Source organism: Hippoglossus stenolepis, chromosome 10 (genome assembly GCF_022539355.2).
Source record: "Hippoglossus stenolepis isolate QCI-W04-F060 chromosome 10, HSTE1.2, whole genome shotgun sequence".
Classification (NCBI taxonomy): Eukaryota; Metazoa; Chordata; class Actinopteri; order Pleuronectiformes; family Pleuronectidae; genus Hippoglossus; species Hippoglossus stenolepis.
Genome location: NC_061492.1, coordinates 14,492,869 through 14,513,747, shown reverse-complemented (window position 1 = coordinate 14,513,747; position 20,879 = coordinate 14,492,869). Strand labels below are relative to the sequence as shown.

General features: G+C 43.0%; 1 protein-coding gene across 1 annotated transcript in view; it reads right to left on the bottom strand.

Moving 5' to 3' along the window:
* Positions 1 to 795: 795 nt before the first annotated feature.
* LOC118116334 (latent-transforming growth factor beta-binding protein 2) overlaps positions 796 to 20,879 on the bottom strand; it is an 85,764-nt gene continuing 65,680 nt past the window's right edge. The window contains exons 27-41 of the mRNA XM_035167980.2: positions 20,698 to 20,823; positions 19,981 to 20,100; positions 19,709 to 19,834; positions 17,840 to 17,962; positions 17,061 to 17,189; positions 10,532 to 10,660; positions 9,811 to 9,945; positions 8,655 to 8,849; positions 8,475 to 8,567; positions 7,549 to 7,677; positions 7,142 to 7,282; positions 6,378 to 6,551; positions 5,993 to 6,262; positions 5,076 to 5,225; positions 796 to 3,011 (exon numbers count right to left, since the gene is read on the bottom strand). Coding sequence (XP_035023871.2) covers positions 2,836 to 3,011; positions 5,076 to 5,225; positions 5,993 to 6,262; positions 6,378 to 6,551; positions 7,142 to 7,282; positions 7,549 to 7,677; positions 8,475 to 8,567; positions 8,655 to 8,849; positions 9,811 to 9,945; positions 10,532 to 10,660; positions 17,061 to 17,189; positions 17,840 to 17,962; positions 19,709 to 19,834; positions 19,981 to 20,100; positions 20,698 to 20,823 — 2,216 coding nt within the window. The 3' untranslated portion in view covers positions 796 to 2,835. The remainder of the gene's footprint in view (positions 3,012 to 5,075; positions 5,226 to 5,992; positions 6,263 to 6,377; positions 6,552 to 7,141; positions 7,283 to 7,548; positions 7,678 to 8,474; positions 8,568 to 8,654; positions 8,850 to 9,810; positions 9,946 to 10,531; positions 10,661 to 17,060; positions 17,190 to 17,839; positions 17,963 to 19,708; positions 19,835 to 19,980; positions 20,101 to 20,697; positions 20,824 to 20,879) is intronic.

Sequence of the window (20,879 nt, the reverse complement as noted above, 5' to 3'; positions counted from 1 at the left end):
CACTAAGGTGTACACGTTTCCCAGAATCCCTCTGGAGTCTCCCCCGGTTAGCCAATGGGAAAAAAGCAGCTGGAAAAGAGACGAACCCAAGGACGCTGTGTGGTTCGATTTGGCCACTAGAGGGAGATGTGGTATAATAAATCACGTGTTCTTTTCCCACTGTTTGTGTGAGTTTTTGTTCATTAAACTGATATTTACAGTTCCCTGTTAGATTTATTATATTTACATGTGTTTCTTAATTATTATTAATGTTATGCATCCACCAGATCTTTGGCTCTTGTCAAATGATGTAAAAATGTCAAGTTTTTCAATCCTCGGCTAGTTTGAAATTAATACATTTATTTTAAAATATTATATCCTCGATACCAATACAGTTATTTGGCGCTGGTTTTTGGATTAAGGTTTTTCATTCAAAGCAAATTATCTTTCATAATAGTTTATAAATGAGGTAAAATTAGCTCAGATTCGACAAGCTACAACATAAAATGCTACTTATAGGCTTTGGTATTGAAACAAATCTTAATTAATCCAACAACAGTAGTATGTCAAATTGCAGAGGAAATATTTTCACTTTCGATAGTTTTAGTAGTCTTTTTTTTTTTATTACCTGAATATATTTAAATTTATATTACCACATTTTAACTGAGGGATCTGAATACTTCTTCCATCACAGCTACACACTATTGTACAAACCTGCTCCAAATAGTATACTGCTGTGTGACATTACTGTGTGACTACACACATGGAGAACGTGAAATTTGTTTTTTCAAAGTAAAGGCTCAAAGAGACACGAGGTATTTTTTATGTTTTTATTTTGATGACTGATGGTGATTACAGTCGAGAGGTAAACAAAATGAATGAGCATTATATTTTCCAATGAACACAGATTTACAACAAGAAATTTATCTGAAGTTATTTGTGTGTTTGAAAGGTTTTAAATATTGAAACGTGGTCCTAAATGTCAGATTTCTGCTCCGGTTCAGGTGATGATATGAACAGTAAAGTACAGTAAAACAAAAAGATGTGTTTGAAGATGATAATGCAGGTTAAGGGCACAAGTCGCGTCATCCTCTAAAGTTAGAATCAGACCTTTTACGTTACTGCTGAACTTCAGTCCATCAGACAAATAATGCCATAACTTTCTCAAACCTGAATATGAGAGACAAAAAGGTATTAGAGGGAATAAAGAAACCAAATAAGTAGGCTGATACTGTCTATGATACATTCGTGACCAAAGGATCAAACAGAGACTAAAAGAAATAATGTTCACAATTAATAATATTTAGCCAGAAAGTTGTAACGCAGAAGCTGGGGCTTGCATTTTCAAAAGCGTCGTCTTTGTAATGTACTTGAAGAGACAAAATGTCTGTGGTTTGAACAGTGCTGCCACTTCCAAAAATATATATAATTCATTGTCTGCTCCACAGGGCAGGTTATACACACAGTTCCTCTAGTACAGTGTCAGCCACTCTCCTCCTCACACATAAAAAGATATGCCTTAAAAAAAAAAAAAACATTTTTACAGACATGTATAAATCTACAAAGCTATAATGCCAGACTTTTTTTCTTACACTTTAATGTTTTACGTCAAACAAAATATTGGTTGTGCTACAATGCATTAAGAGAATATGTAACAAAAATAATACATAGTACTAGATCTGTACAAAATAAACCAAACCTCTCCAACGAAGCCTTTTGTCTTTACGTGCGCTCAGAGATGCACATGTGGTAACAGTCTGATGTCAGGGAGTTGGATGCTGTCGGAATCCTTTTGGTGCGCGGAACCAATCTTACAGTTTTAAAAACAGTGATGTTTGTGGATAATTTCAACTAACGTACCTTCTTATAGTTTCCTAGAATCAAACTTAAGTCGCGGTGCATTGATTTGAGTATAAAACAGGTTAATACTGTTAAAAAGAAAACTAAAAATGGGGTCAGCAACCGCACTACTTCATTGCTAATATTATGAAACTGGTGTCAAACAGAGGAAGGTCGGTTATTGCACCTTTTTCAAAACATTACATAGATCATCATATACATCTATAGTCTCTTCATGTCCACATACAGGCTGAAGGTTTGAATAAGGAGGTTTGGCTTTGCTGGCTTCACACTTCTTGGTCCAGAGATTCTTTCAACTTCGGCTCGTCGTTAATCGTGAAGTTCAGGAAGCCAGCGGTGGGAAAAGTTCTTTGAATTGGTGACGTTTGTAAAACCTGGCGCCCGTTTAGTCCAAGGCGAAGGCGAATTACAACGACTGAGCGAGACATTCGAGGTTTGACAGTGATGCAGAAGTTGTTTCATGAGTTGATTTCCTCTTCTACAACATCACCGCCCCACACTGTCTCTGAATCAATTGGTGAGACAAATAAAAAAAACGAAAGGAAGCGAGTATGACGTCTGAAATTGTTTCCTTACTTTGCAGAGGCGAGTCATGGAGATGAAATAAATAATACACCAACAAAAGAAGAAGTGACAGAGAAAATAATGTGGAAAATAAATCTGTATATCAAATTGCCTGGGGTTACTGAATAAAAAAACAATCAGTCTACAAAATCCCTTTAAGGCAAATGGATATCTGGTGAATATTAAATCCCATGTAATACATTCACTGCACTGTGTTCCTGGTCCTCTTGAATGTGTATGAGAGGGAAACGTGTGTGTTCTGTGCTGAATGTGTGTGTATGTGCGTGTGTGCGACTGTAGGGAGACGAGTTTGGACGTTTCAGTGTCACTGTTGGAAGTCTAGTGCCAGACCCTTCAGAGGAAAAGGGCACAGGGGTGTTTAAGGTGATCTTTGAAAAAGCAGTAGAAGCCAGCGCTTCAACAGTCACTGTCTCAGTTTCCTGTCTCTCTAAGCCCCGACTCTGGGATTGTCGGGATGCATTTGTGCGGTTGGGCAGACTTCACGAAACCCGACAAACAGGTGCACTTGTACGACCCCTCCGTGTTGGTGCACTCCCCGTTCTGACACAGGGGCACCTTGTCGTTGATGTCTTCACACTCGTTTATGTCTGCAGTGAAAAAAAGAGACATGAGGAGTTAATCAGCGGCGAGAAACAGACGTCAGATTCACTTTGAGTTTGGTGATTTTAGTATTTTCAAGGACATTGGATTGGAACATTTATTCTTGGCATTTGAAACAGTATTCGGTTAATTTAGAAGCTGTTCTGCAGCATTTTGTCATCTCGCATGACCTTCGTTAGCAGATGGAGTTTGAAAGTCTAGGAAAAATTACGTGTACGTGTATGGCTCCGCCAACCAGTGAAGTTTCAGTCTACATACATTTTTTTCCAGATTCATATGAGGTCACTGTGACCTTTGAGCTTCAACCACCAAAATCGAATCAGTTCATCTTTAATTCAAAGTGACAAAGTGACAACTTGTCATAATTTGAAGAAAGTCAAAGGCAGACTTCAGATATCATGTTCAAGAGGCCAAACACATGTTTTGTGAGGCCACCAGGACCTTGACCTTTGACCCTTGACAACCAAAATCTCATCAATTAATCCCGGAGTCTAAATGAACGTGCCAAGCTTGAAAGGATTCTCTCGAAACGTTCTTGAGACGTCATGTTCAAGAGGCCATCTTGATCTTGACCTTAAAAACCTCGATTAAACTACTTTCCTAACCTCAACTTCTAAATTAATGTGGCGGAAAAGTCCTAAAAGATTTCATAAAAACAAGAGAAATGTACAGAAAGTCAACAGAACACTGTGTATTACTCTACACTAAAATACATATTTTGGGGTTTTTGATTGTTTGTTAATTTAGTTTGAGAATTGAGAAAATAATCATTAGTTGCATCCCAACATGATTTCATGAAAGCAGCATGAGCTGATGATTTTTTTTAGAATATAAGACTAGAAGGTGAATATTAGTACGTTTAAAGGTCTTCTGCACAATTTAAGTTACCAACTACCAGTAGAAATTATCAGGAGTTAGCGGCCGCCAGCAGACGTTAGAGACGTAACCTCAGTTGTGTGCCTCAGCTTCATCAAGTGTTTTGTCCTCGTAATCAACGACACAGGCCGAACTTGAGGGTGCGCTGAGGCCAAAGGTAAAGATCCTGTGACACAACAGCTACTAAATGCCCATTTAAATGAGATTACTGAACATCTTGTTTAACCTTGTGAACAATAACAGGCGTTTTAAGTATTTCCACAAAACCTCAGATTTGGAATTTCAAAGTTGGAGATGTAACATCGTAACATCTCATCTTGTATATGTTTAATCAAGCATGCCGTCATGTTGCGTGTCGGCCGGTTCGAGTCTGAACTGTACCTCCCAGCCATGGTGAGCACTGAACTGTTCACAATGATGGTAAAATTAACAACCCACTGGATTATGTTTCCTTTTTGGCCTTGAAGAGAATTTTCCCCCTCTTTTCAGCATGGGAGGTCTGATTGTAGTTTTAAAGCAGCTGATCTCAAAGGACCCTTCCTCTGTTTATGTCATGTCTTGCTGGCGGTGATATTTATAAGAGGAGGCATGGCACGAGCTGCGCAGCTCCCACATGTTTCCACCGCGTCGGCATTCAATCACTTTCCTTGGGAGATTGGCCTTGGAGCTGATAAGGTTGTGTGCACTCAGAATATTGCAAACATAGCATTTCATTCAAACAAGACAGTCTCACTTTCTCACAAAGCAAACAGAGTACACTTAAACGATATAATATCTCTTGTAATATACCAAGTGGCTGAGATTCAAGGCCTCCTTACTTTTGGCAGCGTGCGACCTGGGAATTTCAGACCAAAGAGTAACACAATGGTTTTGAGGAGTTCACTGCTTTCATTAGTTTCCCATAAAACGTAACCTAATGCAAGGTTGTCAAATTCAAAGCTTCTCCTTGAGCTTGATGATATACTACATGAAGAGTTACCTCACTGAAATGAATCCAAGAGCTCGCCCCAAAAGGCTCGGATCTGAAGGGAGAGTTCACTGCGGTTTGATTTCAAGATTCAGCTCCCAATTTCGAAACTAGATGAAATGAAGTGATTGATTCTCTATTGATTTTGGGAATTCCCTGAACATTTGAGTCTACATGTGGGTGGTCTGCTGAGAAGAAAGGACCCTACCTATACAGGCCATCTTATTCAGGTCCAGCTCGTATCCATCGAAGCAGTCGCAGGTGTAGCCTTCTCGCACACGAACGCAGCGACCGTTTTCGCAGCCATTCAGGATTCCACATTCCTCCGCCCGGAGACCCTCAAAGCCATCGTAGCGCTCTGATGTGAGAAAAAAACACATCACATTATTAAACAAGAAGCACTTTAATTCTTAACAATCAACAAAGTTCGATAACAACGTTTTCACTGTGCAATCTGATACATTTTTATTAGCAATTTGTGAATCAATTATCGCTTCTTTATCCATCATTGCATGAGAATTGTTGGTGTTTTATTTGCTGTTATGATTGTCAGCGGCTGAAGCTCATAGCTTGTCTGTATTTAATTTGCCAATGCATTAATACACATAACATTAGATTCATTCATAAATATTCCAATGGACATATCGGAGATGAGAAGCTTAACAGTGCGTCCATGTCTAACACCTAGTTTTCACACAGTTTTGGTTTGTGTCAATAATTCTGGTTTATATACTGAACAATGATTCTTTTTACTTTTCTTTACTGTGCCTGGTTTTGAAGAATATGCACCTGGAAATATCTCAGTACAAATACTGTTGACTTGAGATTGCTGGTTAAAGCCCATTGTTGATTGTTGTTATGTCGATTATATTATTATCAATATATATATTGATATATACAAATATATGAAAATATATGAATGTATCAAAGAAGTATTCCAAAGTAATCCAGCACAAAAGTACAAATGTTTTCAACGTGTGGAGGCAAATTCCTGATTAAAAAAAACATAGGGGAGGAGTTTTGCAATACATTGAAGAACACAGATGTTGCCATAGGAATGAATACAGTTCCGGTCGATTGGAGCTGTGTGTTGAAACGAGGCATAAGAGGAATGCGTCTACGCACCGGCGTAAGAATCCACTGGTCGTGGCTGTTGCTCCTGTGGTCGTGGGATGGGGACGCGAACAGGCGGCTGTTGGACGCTGTAATCGTTGTCGTTGAAGAGCGGAACACCTTCAGGGACGTCATAGGGTCCTGGAGGGCTGCCGTAATTGTCCCAGTATGGAGGAACAAAAGGTTCCTCTGGCTCCTCAACACCGTATTCATAACCCTGGCGTTCTCGCAGACTGTCCGAACCTCCTCTCCGGGCCAAGTTGCACATGATTGCATAGTCATCTGAACACAGCATCACACAGGAGTTATATGTCGGACATTAATAACAGTAATGAGTCAAGGCCAAGACAATTATCAAACGGAGTCAGCACTGGGTCACTGGCATCATTCTTCTCACCAGAGTCTCTCCGGGGACAGAAGGCACACTGTCCGCTCCAGGCGATGCCGTACAGGCAGCAGCACTCTGTGTATGTAGTTCTCTGTCCCTCGAGGGGTTCTGAACATATGCTGTCCCCCTCCAGACGCTGCCAGCAGATATCCATGTGCACATCGTGATCAGGCTCAAGAGTTTCTGGGAGACAAAACGAGGAGGGATCAAAAAAAGTGACTGAACACATCCAAACTGTTCAATACAATCGTGCACTGCAATGAAAACCCTATACTGTATATGCAGTGATAAGGATTTAACTGAGCCTCACATCCTTCCACAAGGAAACTTTACACATCAACTCACCTCACTTCTCAGCTAATGATCATTTTCAATGTAAATAGACCAACAGATTAATTTCCCAACACACAGACTGATTGTTTGGTCTATAGAGTATCTGAAAATGGTAAAATAAATAAAGATTACAAATTCCAGAGCATAAATTGATTTATATGAATTGCTTTGTTCATCTGAACAGATCTAAAGATTTTGAATTTCCAATGACACATGTCAAAGCAGCAAATCCTCACATTTGAGGAGCTACAACCACAGAATGTGTCAGTTTTACTAGTAAATCAGTCCTGCTGCAAATTAATTTTTTATTAATCAAATAACCAATTAATTCATCCATCGTTTAATCCCTAAAAGCATCTTAAAAGAAAGCACAAAATATGTGTGTGTGTGTGTGTGTGTGTGTGTGTGTGTGTGTGTGTGTGTGTGTGTGTGTGTCGCACCCTCTGTGGTGTTGAGGCCAATGCAGCGGCGCCGGGTGCTGTCCAACACTAATGGAGGACTGCAGAAACAGTTGAAGGAGCCAGCCGTGTTCACACAGGCTCCGTTCTCACAGGCGTTTTCAAATTTACACTCATCATAATCTAAAAAACACAAATAAGAGCAGAGGTACACAAACATCAGTCATCAGTGATATTTCATTACATTTTAACACATGAGTATAATTGCTCCAATTTGACCACAAATGAGATTAAAAGATCTGAAAAATGTCACAATCGATTTTTAATGCGAGTCATTAAATCCGACAGAAGTTCAATATGGAGGATTGGTGTAGCTGCATACTTATAGATGGAGTAGAGCTAATCCTATTGTTACACAAATGTTTTCCAATGCTTGATTTTTTTCTTACCCACACACTCCAGCCGGATGTTATCGTAGTAGAAGCCGGAGCGACAGTAGCAGGTATATGTAGAAAAGAGGTTTGAACACTTTCCGTTCTTACAAATGTCTGATCCAAACATCTCACACTCGTTTGCATCTGAGGGGAGACAGACAGATTCACACCTTGGTGTTACGTAAGTGCTGAAATGAAAACTAGCGCAACTCTGTTTCCAAAACACTGGCACGCTGCCTGAGATGTCATCCACTCCGCTTGTAAGAAGCTGTCTCACCACAATTGCAGTAATTAGTCAGGTATGCAGGTATCCCATTAAGCCTCGGCATGCTGTTGAGTCAGCCTAATAAACACACTGAGGGATTATGTCTGTCTATCTAGCTTTAAAAGTTACCGCAGGTTGAAATAAAACGTTGCACCTTTTCTGTGCCAATGTCAAGTTGGTGTGAAGAGCTGAGCTACATGCTTATTACTACGACATTTCATTTCAAAACAGTGTTATCAAACTAAAATGATCCCTGTCCATTTTCTCTCTGTATCCGTTTTACTCCTGTCAATACTCACATGGCACCTACACATGTAAGCAGTTATATCATTATAAAATACAGAATTTAACTGCTCAACAGCTGTTAGCAAAGACAACAGGGTCAGCAACGCTTGTAACTGATTATCAATGTTGCATTCTACACTTGTGGCTGAGGCTAATGCATGGGTCATGTGATAGGAGCCTGACGCATTTGTGAAGACTACGGCGTGACCGAAAAGACCCAATCAACAAGCGGTTGTGAGTGTCTTCGCCATTGTTTCCAAACATCTCAGTTTCTGCCTGGCCAGACTAAAACTTAGCCATGAAGTATTTCAACTAAGTTTAGGTCAGCAGCATTTCTCAGTAATAAGCAGCCTCAGTAATAACAAGTTTTCATATATGAAAGAGAGAGTACCTATGTAAGGGTGCTGGTCTCCCAGAGCTTGTACAGAGGAAACAGGCAGAGGCAACAAGCCGCTGCCATGAGGACACAACTGGTTATAATCATCTGGAACAGAAGACACGGCTTCATTAGTCAAAAGCAAAAAGAGTTTGAAACAAAAATGTTCATGAAGTCTGAATACGGATCATCCACCTCTTCCTGGGACAGGACAGGCGTGGATCTCACAGTTGTCCCCCCAGCCCGCCCCCACCGTGCAGCAGCACTCCTGCTTGGTGGCGTTGCGAGACAGAACGTTGTCGCAGAAGTTGGCGCCATTCAAGTTGTAGTAACACTCCTTCCTCTCCTCAGCTGAGGGGGCATACGGAGCGGCAGGTTTCAGGTCGATATCTGAGGAAGAAGGAAAAGGGAAGTTATTTTCTTGGGTCAGGGAGGTCGGAGGTCAAATGTGGAGGTGGGGGTCACCCAGTCACATTATGTTACAGTACATCCCACATTTCCCTACACAAGTGGCCTTGCTCCTCATCCATCAGAGTGCGTCCACATGCCTCCAGCAGGTAGTGCATTACCCTGCCCTGCCACTGCTGAGCCTGCTCATTTGTCCAAAGGCATGGGCTCAGGCATTTTACCCTTAAGCTGCCGGCTTAACCAAATGGAAACACTGGCATGTGAGTCAACACACCATTCACTCTCACATGATTGATTAACACACGTCGAAAGCAAACAGCGGAATGTGGCAAAAGGGTACACAAAGGCATAGCTGGGGTTTAGTGCCCAGGCAGGAGGAAAAACATCCCGGCTGAGGGCGCGCCGCTTGATAATGTAAATACGCCCAATTTGTGTACACATACGCCTATCAAGCTGGAGAGGTGATGGTATTTCCATTACTCAAAAAGGCCTGTTCTGTCATTCTGAAAATTGCAATACACTAAATATGTGTAACCTCTGCACTTAAGATCATTTTAGCACGGAAGAGAGCAATGTGTCTTCAGCACTAATTGCCCATAGCTACACCTTATCCATGTTTGTCTTGGTGGGGAAATGGGTTTACAGCAACTAAGGCCTCAGGGCATTTGCTTGGCTCTAGCAGAGGAGTTACTTAATCATTTGTCTGAGGGATTAGGCTAATACAAATTTTTGTAGGCAACCCACCCAACCATAGCTCCAGCCTATAAAACAAATGGAAACAGCCAGGTCAGAAAGATACTGTAAGTGACGTGGAGTTAAGTCATGTCCACCTCTTCACCCTTGTTGTTTGGATAATGAGAGACGGCTCATTAAATCAGGGACAACTCCGTCTCTGAGAATTAAGTCCTGTGAGTCACTATGAGCGCCGGTGCTGCTCTATTACCCAGGGAGCGGCACTGGCTGGTGATGGGATCAAATTCCTCATTGTTGTTGGGGCAGATGCACAGGAAGCTGCCATCAACGTTCTCACACAGGGCCTCCTCGCACAGCGCCATGCTCATCTCGCACTCGTTCACGTCTGAGAAAAGATAGGAGAGGAGGGCGCCAGGTCAGTCAACGGGATCAGGCACGTACGCACACGTGCTCGGCATGGTCAAGAAAAGGTCATGCAAAGGCGAAGGCACGAAATCACATACAAACGTATACATTTCTTTATAGAGCACTTTAAATTTGTACAATCAATTAGATAGATAGATAAAGAGAGAGAGAGAGAGAGAGAGAGAGAGAGAGAGAGAGAGAGAGAGAGAGAGGGGAGAGGGAATGGATGATAGATAGATAGATCTTAAATGGGTCAAATATAAAAACATAATTTTTCAAAAAAGGCTGGGTAATTTTCAAAAACAGCAACATATCTTAAACAGGAATAAACAGAGCTGATTAGCTCATTAATATTTGGCACTATTTTCAGCTGCAAATTAATACAAATACACATTTACTGCTCATGTGAGTACTTATAGCAGCAGGATGGACGATGTGTGTGATCGACTCAAAGTCTTACAGTGCGCCCATGTTTATCATAATGGAGCAACATGCCGTCCACTGCACACTGATGTGTTTTTAATAGCTCTGTGTGGTTCATATTTATTGGAGAGCAGTTAACACACCGACACATCTGCTAATGTCTCCGGGCGGGTTGGTGTAGCCCTGGTCACACTGGCAGTGGAAGGAGCCGTCCGTGTTCTCGCATAAGCCGTTGTTCCCACAGATGGTCCTGTTGACGCACTCATCAATATCTGCAAGGCCCAAGCACACAGAGAGGTTAATATTTACAGTGTCAGTCGACACAACAGACTTCAGTAAACACGGCACCGCTTATCCAAAATATCCAAAATAAACACCACTACCATTCCCAAACCTTACAATAACAACAGAGATGGCTTCCATCATAACATGTGAGACACAGTGAACAGATTAGACGATCCATTAAGAAGCTTTTCAAACGGTTTGTCCGTTACTTCAGGGAGAGTTTCTCTCTGCACCAGCTCAGGGTACGTGAAGGTGCTGTGGGTCTGGGTAACTGCAAGTGGAGGAGTTTACAGCAACACAGGCAGCATCAGTGAAGAGATGTAACAAAGTAAAGTTTCTGTACATGTCTGTATATAATTTTCAGGTAATAACCTTTACTCGACTATATATATATTTATTTCCAATATCTGTGGGAAATTGGTCCTCTCTTAGACCCCGTCTCTAACAAGAGTGAAGCTGCAACAACATAGATGCCACCGCCAAGACTGAGCCGTAATGATGTAGTGGACAGATGCATAAGGGAGTGGGCTATACTCGGCAAGTACTTTTACTTTTAATAGTTGAAGTTTATCTAAAAGCAAGTAGTTACTTACTTTTACTCAACATTTGTACTTTCTTAAGTAAAATGGTAAATGGTCTGTATTTATAAAGCTCTTTTCTAGTCTTGATAACCACTCAAAGCCATTCACACACACACATTCACACATTGCATCTATGTGCAGCACTTTCCCTATCACACATCACTCACACAGCTGGGGTTCCGTGTCTAGCCCAAAGAATGGAGGAGCCAGGGATCTAACTGACCTTCTGGTTAGTGGATGACCCGTCCTGCCTCCTGAGCAGTCAGCATTCATCCAGACACTTTAGAGGGAGATGTCTGAGAGTTTAAATTTATTCTGAAGAGGTTTTTGACAGCGTTCCATTGAATCTGTTGGAACCCATTGAATGTGTTTGACAACAGCTGTAGATGTTCTTAAAAATCAAGAAGGATTCAGAGCAAATTAAACGATTGGATTTTAGGTCCGACACGGTAGTTAGAAATTAAATGTGGCAGACGGCAGCTTGTAGTGGTTTTATTCTTTGCATGGTAATAAATCATAATGCAAGGTTAATAAAACCAGTGAAGGGACGCTGCTATATGTCAGAGTATGTGGAGACGTGCATATTGAGACTGTTAACACTGGACTATATAACAGCACTGCTGATTCTCTACCACTCGCTGTGGAAAGGCAACATTTGTTAGTAATTTCTTACACACCAGATTTTGTATTTCTTGGCATCTTCAGTGCAGGAGTTTGGCCAAAAACTGATAACACTGGAGGACAGGTCTGATTATAATTGTTTTTAAAAAAAAAACAGTCACACTTTGTGGACCTGTCCTGTGGTCACTTAAAACTTGCCACTGCTCAATGTTAACACAACTGTTCTCTGACAAGTTGACCGTCACGGTTTTGAGTTTCATTCAACCCTTCATTCAGTCAGTCCAGGTGTGAGTACATGTTCTAAGGTCAGACCCCACCTCTCCCACCTGCCTGCTGTTCCTGGCAGCGGAACCACCTGACCTGCTCGTCCTCGCCACTCACCTGCTCACCTGTTCTCCATCACCTCATAAGCTCCCCGGTGTATATACACAACCGTCACTCTGTTTCCACTCGCTCGCTGCCAGATTGTCTCTGTGCCATGTGTCTTAGATTTCCAGCGCTCTGTTCTTTGCCTGCCTGATCATCCTGATCGTGTTTTGGATCTTGCCTCTGTCTTTTGGATTTTGGCTCGTTCCGACCTTTTGTACTTTGTTTGCCTTCTTGGATTTTTGTATTCTTCCTTTTTTTTTTTTAAACAACATTCTTTACTTTAACATTTACCTCCTGAGTAGGGCTCTTGGGTCCCTTTTTCTGAGAACTGTGACAAGTTAAAAGTTAGTGCGGAGACATAACTTAGATTTGAAGTTCCCCTGAATTCCACTGTGTTTACTTGTTTTAAAGAATAAACAGACAAAAGACAAAAAGGCTACTCATCTGTTCCTGTGTCGCTGTGGTTAAGCAGCTTTTCCAGACAATTTGAAGAATTAAAAATGTGTCAACATGTTGTTCTTTTTAGTTATGGAACAAGTTACTCTAAACTATTTTAGCCACTAATGTAGTCATAGTGAGTCAGTGCTTGTTCTTTCTGTAAGTCATTAGGTTGTAGATGTGATGACAAACAGGTCTATTATTCCACTGCCCTCATGATATTAGAGAACACACCACTGTCTGTTTTGTAATAAACATGATTTAATTTCTTTTTGTTGACTTTAGTTTCATAACAAGCATCCGTGATCATTCCATTCAAAGTTTCCATAACTAATAAAATTCACTGGAGCAAAGTTTAAGACAAACACGAAGGACCTATTTCAAATATGGAAAAAAATCAGACAGTGAAATCACAACAACTTGAATACTTGAAAAAATGTTGACCCGTTTCATTTGACAGCCTCATAGAGCTCACTTGGACTTAGAGTGGAGTTCAGGCTGTAATTTTCTGCGTGAACCCATCCACCCCCATGAGAAAACTAACAGAACCCGAAAGGAGTCTGATGTTGTTTTACACGCACGTGCAGTATTAAAAAATCATATAGATAGCCCAGCCAATGTGACCGAAGGCAATCCAAACCCAAATATCATTTCGAAATTTGTGGTTTAACGGGTCCTGACAGGCTCGGGTTGGATATGTCTGCTCAGTTAAGAAAAAAACTTAAATGGCAGATGTTTAAAAGAAACTGATGTTCTGTCGCTCACATGTTGTCGAAACCAGTTTTATTTTGTCTCTGAGCGCTCATGAGGTATTCATTCAAGAGAGGAGGGAAGAGGGCCAGAGAAATCATGAGCCATTTGATTTGAGGAGATCGCTTAGCCAGGGCCTTGTCGTCCCCTCCAACACAGACAACCATTTTCTCACGCCTGCTGGGGACAGTCCTCTGTCAGTGTTTCTGTCTCTAACATGCCTCATGGGTCAGAGACAGGGACTCCCACAAGCTAATAAAACTGCAGAGACACAATCGTCTTTGTCATTTGTAAAACCTTTCACAGAAAACACTGACAAGAGCCAGAATTGCTAGAATAGACTTGTGGGCTCAGATGGCAGCGAGATAATAGAGGGGGAATGGATGGAGACATACTGAAAACCACCAACCCATCAGATTAGCATTTTTATAGCTGTGGAGAATAGTGCATAAGTGGCCCATTTGAAAAAAAACATTCTAAATAAGAATATTCGCAAAACATTATCAAGACTACTCTCAGAGAATAAAGTGACGGGTATTGTATATCAGAGTTTGAGGAACATTTCCTCAAGTGTGAAGCACTTAAGTAGCGTTAGGAATGTTGGAATGGCGGCGACCGCCAGCTGTGAGGTCTGAGAGGAGGGCGATGAAAGCGCTCCGCTAATATATGAAATAATCAGTGTCTGCAAGCGGTTTTTCAGTCATGTGTAACATGGAACAAAATCTGGTGCAGAACCACATGTTGTGATGAGACGCAATCAAAGTATCATCCCAGGGAGGAATGAGAACATCGAGCATAATTTTATTTAATTGCCTTTGTTTTGCTGTGTATGTGACTATGTAGTGTTTGAGTGGCAGCGTTACTTAATCAGCATTACTTGATCTGTCATCCAAGCAGAGAGTCAGCTCGCATCATCACAGCTCTAATGGTTTGTGGGGGGAAAATGAATAATAGAAAATGAGATAACTCCAGCAAGAGCTCATCTCACACCAGCAGGATGTGGGATTGCCGTTCTAAGTCTTTCCATGGACTAATGACTTACATTAGGACACATGCAGCACTGTGAATGGTGGGGGGGAGTTCAGCTGGATAAGGGGGGGGGGTTAAGGGCGATAGGCATGACACTATTGGCAACCCCTCTTTTGATTGGACCCATATGCAGAGGTGATTTCACACGTGACTGGAAAGAGATGAGTTGGGGTATTTGTTTTCAGGGAAGAAAGTTTATGGGCTTTATCTGGTGTTCGATCTACAACCTGGCCAGCCACTCGGGTTAACTACAGAGGATGTCAACCTGTCACGTCGAGTGAGTACTTCCAAGAAAAAAAACTAGATCTTACATCTGGGCAACAGAATGAGCGAGAACACACACACATGGTGAAGTCTTTAGATTTCTATATGTTTGCAGGGGTGGGAGGTTGGCAAGAGTGTGACCGCAGACAATTTCCGCTCTTGGGCAAGTCTTATTAAAGACAAGGCATAGCTCGAGGGGATTTATGAGCTCGATGGTGAGTCAAAGCTAAAAACAATGACCTGGGAATACACACATCTACACATACACAGGGTTCACAGTATGGTATCATGGCAGGGCTGAGCGCAGACCTCAGAGCACAGTTGCTGCTGAAGCGCTGCTGCGGGGAAGGAAAAAAAAAACCTGTTTTTCCCCTTTGTGTCATGGCCTCTAAATCTAAATGAGTGTTGCGAGCGGAGCCAAAGACAACCGCTGCCCCTTCGAAGGTCAGTGAGTAAAAATAAAACAACGCCCCTCACAGAAACTGCAAATTACCGCGTCTGGCCTTTTCTTAAATATTTGATGATTTTTACAAGCAGACAAAAATGCCCCAGAGTAACTGAGCTCCCTCCGTAGACTTTTATTGGGGTGACGGCAGCATCTCCCACAACTTCCCATCGTGAGGTGAAACAAGCCGCTATTGTGTGTAGCGCTGGGCTTCTGCGGCTAAGAGGCCTGGGTTTCAAACTGGGGGCTTTGAGTCAATGCTGAGAAGTGCAAGTGTTTGTTGTGGGTTCTTGTGAAAACACGAACAGCTGGCGTCACGACGTAGCAACAGGGGGAGGGTGGTCAGATGTGGTCATGACTCAGTCGGACGAGTTAAAATTGGAGTTTTGTGGCAACATAGGGAACGATGTGAAACTTTTTTTCAGGCAGGTCCCATCTACTGATTCAATCATGCTCCACAGGACATGTCGGGAAAGATAATGTTTGAGTTATAGCATGTAACAAGCCTGTGGAAGTCATTGGCCCCTAATACAGTTATCAGGGACATATATTTAAATCACACATCGTTATGTATTAGTAGTTATAGAGGAGCAGAGGTGAGCAGCTGGTTTCAATCTGCCCTTATCACACTACAGGCCCCTGCACTCTACAGCTGGTGCCAGACAGACAACATCATAAAGTGCAGTGAGGAGGCAGCCGCACAAAGTTGGGATGAGGGCGATGGTCCGATCAGTCACTGATCAGCGCTGCAGCAGCATGTTCTCGCCTGATCTCCATCTGTTGATAGTCCAATAAAAACTGTGAGGTTACATGAAGCTGCACTAAGCTCTGAGTGCTCGTCTACGACCGTTACAGTCCCTGGTTCCTAAATAGTAACGCAAACAGACGAGTGAGGACGCAAACACTCCCCACAGTTAAACCACATGCACACACAGTCGCGCACTGTCGCGCACACATCATCCACAAACACCCACAGCTTCCAACACATCATTCCAATCTGATGCTCTCAGACTGCTTTCCTGACTTGGCTTGTCAATCTCCGATGACTGTTTGGATCCCGTCTTAATGTGAGGAAAATATTTGGCCTGGTGTTTACGTCTCCCATAAACCCAACTTGTTGCTTTATGATGCTGTGAAAGCAACAACGACAAGCTACACAGTGCTGGGAAATAAAGAGAGATAGACTTACATCCTTGTGCAACAAACCACATGAATATTACAAGCTCAAGGTGTCTAATCCTGCCAGTAAACACACTGTAAGGCTTCATGTATTTTGGAGCTCGTGGGGATGAGTCTGTTGTTGCTGGCCGGTTGAGGGTCCAGATGTAGCACGAGTACAAACCCAGCCAGTCAACCTGTGTGAGCGGGCTGCTCCATGGGGAGTACAAAGAGGTAAGAGACCATATAAGCTGGCCTGACAATCCTATCTCCCTCCGCAAAGGAGAACAATGGTGATCAGGTTCCATCTTGTGTCTCTGCCAGAACCACTCCATTTGCTTCGTTGTCAGGAGAATGAGACCATTATCGGCTGCTGCATTGACAGTGCACTCCTTTTTCTAAACTGCCCCAATTTCAGGGGCCACTTCTCCTCACCTCCCCCCACGGTCTCTGGTGCAGGAGGATCTCGAGTACCTGATAGCTTTTGATTCACATCGGCCTCTTTGTGTCGGCGTGCCAGACAGATATCATTATCTGTGCACAAACACAGAGCCCTGAAGAGTAGAGTGGTGAGTTGAGGCTCCTCTCTACTCTCTAACTCTATACTCCACGGTAAATGGATCAAATCAGGGTACATGTATGATACATGCCCGAAAACAGCTAGGCTACACATTCTTTTCTTAACATAATCGTGTGTGCTAGTCTTTAACTACATGTGGTTTGACCGCTCACCACAGTCTTTGGCGTCTTCTCCCTCGAGGCCAGGCTGGCAGCCCATGAAACACCGGTAGGAGCCAATGGTGTTCTCGCAGCGCCAGGTACCACACACTGTGCTCCCAAACTCCTTGCACTCATCCTTGTCTGTGAAAAGACAGATCGAGAGAAGCTGTTGGTTAGTGACTGACAAACAGAGGCACAAATACAACCACATGTGCAATCAGACACTAACACTAACATGGATGCAAGCACCCCCGCACGCATGCTATTACTCCCTTTCCTGCTCCTCTGCTTTTAAAGTAATGGCTGTGCGGCGGGAGTCGGCCAGGGGGCCTGTGGTGTAGCTGTCCTCAGTAAACGCAGCAGGCAACAGGAGTGGCCAAGAACAATATTATCACAGCAACCAAAGAACTTGTGAAGGAGCTAAAGAGAGACGTTCCAGAGGGAGAAACACCTCTTGTTCACAATGGGGTCATTCATGCTTCCCTCGGGGGAGAGGGAGTTCAGGGCTCCAGCCACGTAATCCAGGCACCCCTCAGTCCTGGAACCACGGAGGACCATCCTCCCAGCCAAGCTTGGACACTTTGACTGGAGCTCAGTCCCAACTGGTTATAAATTATCAATCATAGCCAACTGTGCTGTACCAGTTATGCTTAAGCGTAAATGTACTGTGACAATCAATCAACAGCTGTTGCAAAAATGCTGGTTTCATACAGACAAAATATCGGGACAGTGTCAAAAATCACCATGATAGACACAACAGGACACGACGAAGCAGTTTTATTCCTCCTCACCTTCACAATCAGCCGTGTCCGCGTTGAACTTGAAACCGGCCTCACACAAGCACAAGAACGAGCCGTCGGTGTTGAGACACTGGCCCCGCATGCACACAGTATCCTTACTGCATTCATCCACATCTGAGGTGGGGAAAAGAGAAAGAGAAGGGCAGACAAATTAAGAGGGATAATTGGAGAGAGGGTGGGACGACATTTGCTACATATTGATTATTGCTAAATATCCTCCATCCTCGTTAAATCCATAGGGAACACCACTCCTTTTCATAAGCATCACCAGAAGAATTCGTAATCAAGCTCTTGTCTGAGCACAAGATTCATTAGCCATTTTGAAACACGTAATGATAAACTGGCAAACAGGAACCAGAGGAGAGAAAAAACAAATCTACCTCAGCTTTTCAGGCTTAGAACATTTCCCTCCAACTCGTAAAAATTAATAATGAAAGCTGCATGCCTGATTAGCTGTGGATTGGTGGATAATTGCAGCATTACAACATAACTTGTTAGGTGCTCGGTCTTTGGGTAAAAGCTGAGGGAAAGGCAGGAAAGCAAAGGAAAATGAATCACAGTCCAGCTTCCTTTTCCAAACTTTGATAATCAGATGAATCTTTCAGAGACGACAAGGCACACACCCATTTGCTAAGAAAGGGAGAAAAGGAAATAAAACTTGAGCAATTACAAGCAAACATATAAATATGCTGTGGCTAGACAGCTTTGGAGTTGATTCAAGGACTTAGAGATTGAAAGGCACAGCAAGTCTACGGCACAACTTAATGATTCGGATAAAGCTTAGGTGTGTTTCAGTCTGCTGTCTGTCCTTCATTGCATATGTTCTGTTCCATGGTTCTGCTGAAAGACAGGCCTGGTCAAGGACAAGCACCATTTTGGCCTCAACTGACTAAGACCCATCCTTCATTCCCATAAACCTTCATATCCTGATCCTCCCTTCACCTCCCCCTGCAGGCTCATATCAGAGTGGTCTGGCTTTCATTGTGTCAGCACCGTACACACATTTGGCAGACTGCAAGAAAATATATACGACAACCGCTGATTTATAGGATAATTAGAGTCCAGTGTTTGTTGTGGCAGGCGGCCAAAGTACCTGATGCAGGCTGGGCAGTTTGCTCAGAGTCTGTGGATGATGTCTAAGGCAATATAAGTCTCAATGTTAGGAGGGACCCAGGTCATCATAGTCAACCTCACCCATTACAGGACCATGCCAGTGTCTTACAGCAGCCTGGACCTAGAGAGCTAACCCCACCTGCATCATATCTCACCCTACCTGCACCATATCATGACAGGATACTTCACCGCCAGACATTCCCCTGTTTACTTTACTTCACCTCCAGAAGCAACACAATTTCTGATATCCAAGCCAAAGTGATTTCATGTATTTTGACAGCAAATGCTCTGGTTGGTTTGTAAGAGAAAAGTCTTCCTTAGCTGATGATCACGCAACACTTATTTTCCCCCCATCGCTGTGACCAAAGGGTTAATGGGTGCGGCTGGAATAACATCAAGCTGATGTCCGTGCTGAGAGCGAGCGAGCGAGCTGAGACAGTTGATGAAGCCATGGCCCATTACACAGAAAGGCGCCAATGCCAGGGGTCCCAAGCCGGGCCTCAGAGCCCAGGACAGTGTGGGGGGGACACTGTCTGTCAGTCTGTCTGCACTGAGGGGAGACACTTGAGCAAGCCAGCACGAATACTGTAAAATGACTTCAGCAATATCTACTAAGACCCATTATTACATTATTACCAACTTTCTCCTATGTTGACTCTGCCTCACCCAATTCCCCAAACCCATAAAATCATCTGAATAATGTTTTCCCATTACGGTTACTGTTGGTGCTGCAGTGTGTAACTGTACCTTGGCAGCCGGTCCTTCCATTGATGGTGGTGTAACCATCAGGACAGATGCATGTGTAGGAGCCCTCCGTGTTAACACAGTCTCCTTCTCCGCAGATCCCCACAATGGTTAAGCACTCGTTGATATCTGTCACACACAAGCACAAACATGCACACACAGCTGTGTCAAGATGCCAGCATGAGGTAAGCCACAAGAAATGGTTAACCACTAATGGTATATTTCATGTGTCAGATGATCCACACTGCATATGTGTGTGTGTATATGTAGTGCACCTCTGCAGAATGTCCCATCCTCCAGCTCCAGACCAACAGGGCAGGAGCAGCTGAAGGAACCAATAGTGTTGGTGCACTGGCCTCCGAAACACAGGTTGGTGTCCTCACACTCGTTCACATCTGCATTGACACATGCACAGACGTCATCAGGATGACACATCTGCAAATTACTGGTTCTCATTTTCAAATTTGCCCAAGTTTAGTCACATGGATGACAAGTTTCCAGACCACAGCAAACAAGTCAGAGCAACATCTACATCAGCAAGGTATTGACTAATTCTCACAGTGGTCCGCTGAAACACATGGCTGCGAGGTGGACTGCACAGTTATCGTAAAGTTCAATGACCGACAAAGTCCCAACTAAAACACAGTGGTACAGGATTATACTTGAATATGTGCTGTTGCTTAAAATGCATGCTAAACTCTAGAGATAATGTGTTTCACAAGACTTGGCGGTTTTTCTCATGTTGGATTGGATATTTCCACTGTCCTTTCTAGAGGGTGTTGTAACATAGAACTCCTGATGAGGGTGCTTGTCATATCGGTTAAATTGTCCTATATTGTGTAATGCACAAGTCTTTCCTGCAGATTTATTTGTGAGCCGACGTTGTTGTTTCTTGTATTTTATTTCACTTTATTTCCTTGTTCGGAAAGAATTTAATTAAATTGGGAAAAAAAAACACCAGTGACCGCAGTGAACCACCCACTGTACTGTACCTTCACACGAGAGTCCGCTGGGTGCCACTGTGAAGCCCGGGTCACAGGCCATGCAGGAGAAGGAGCCCACTATATTGGTGCAAACACCCATGGGGCAAACACCTAGGGTCTGGCACTCATCGATGTCTGAGACACAGTAGAAGAAGAAGAAGAAGAAGGTTACTTATAGGTTATCCTACAAA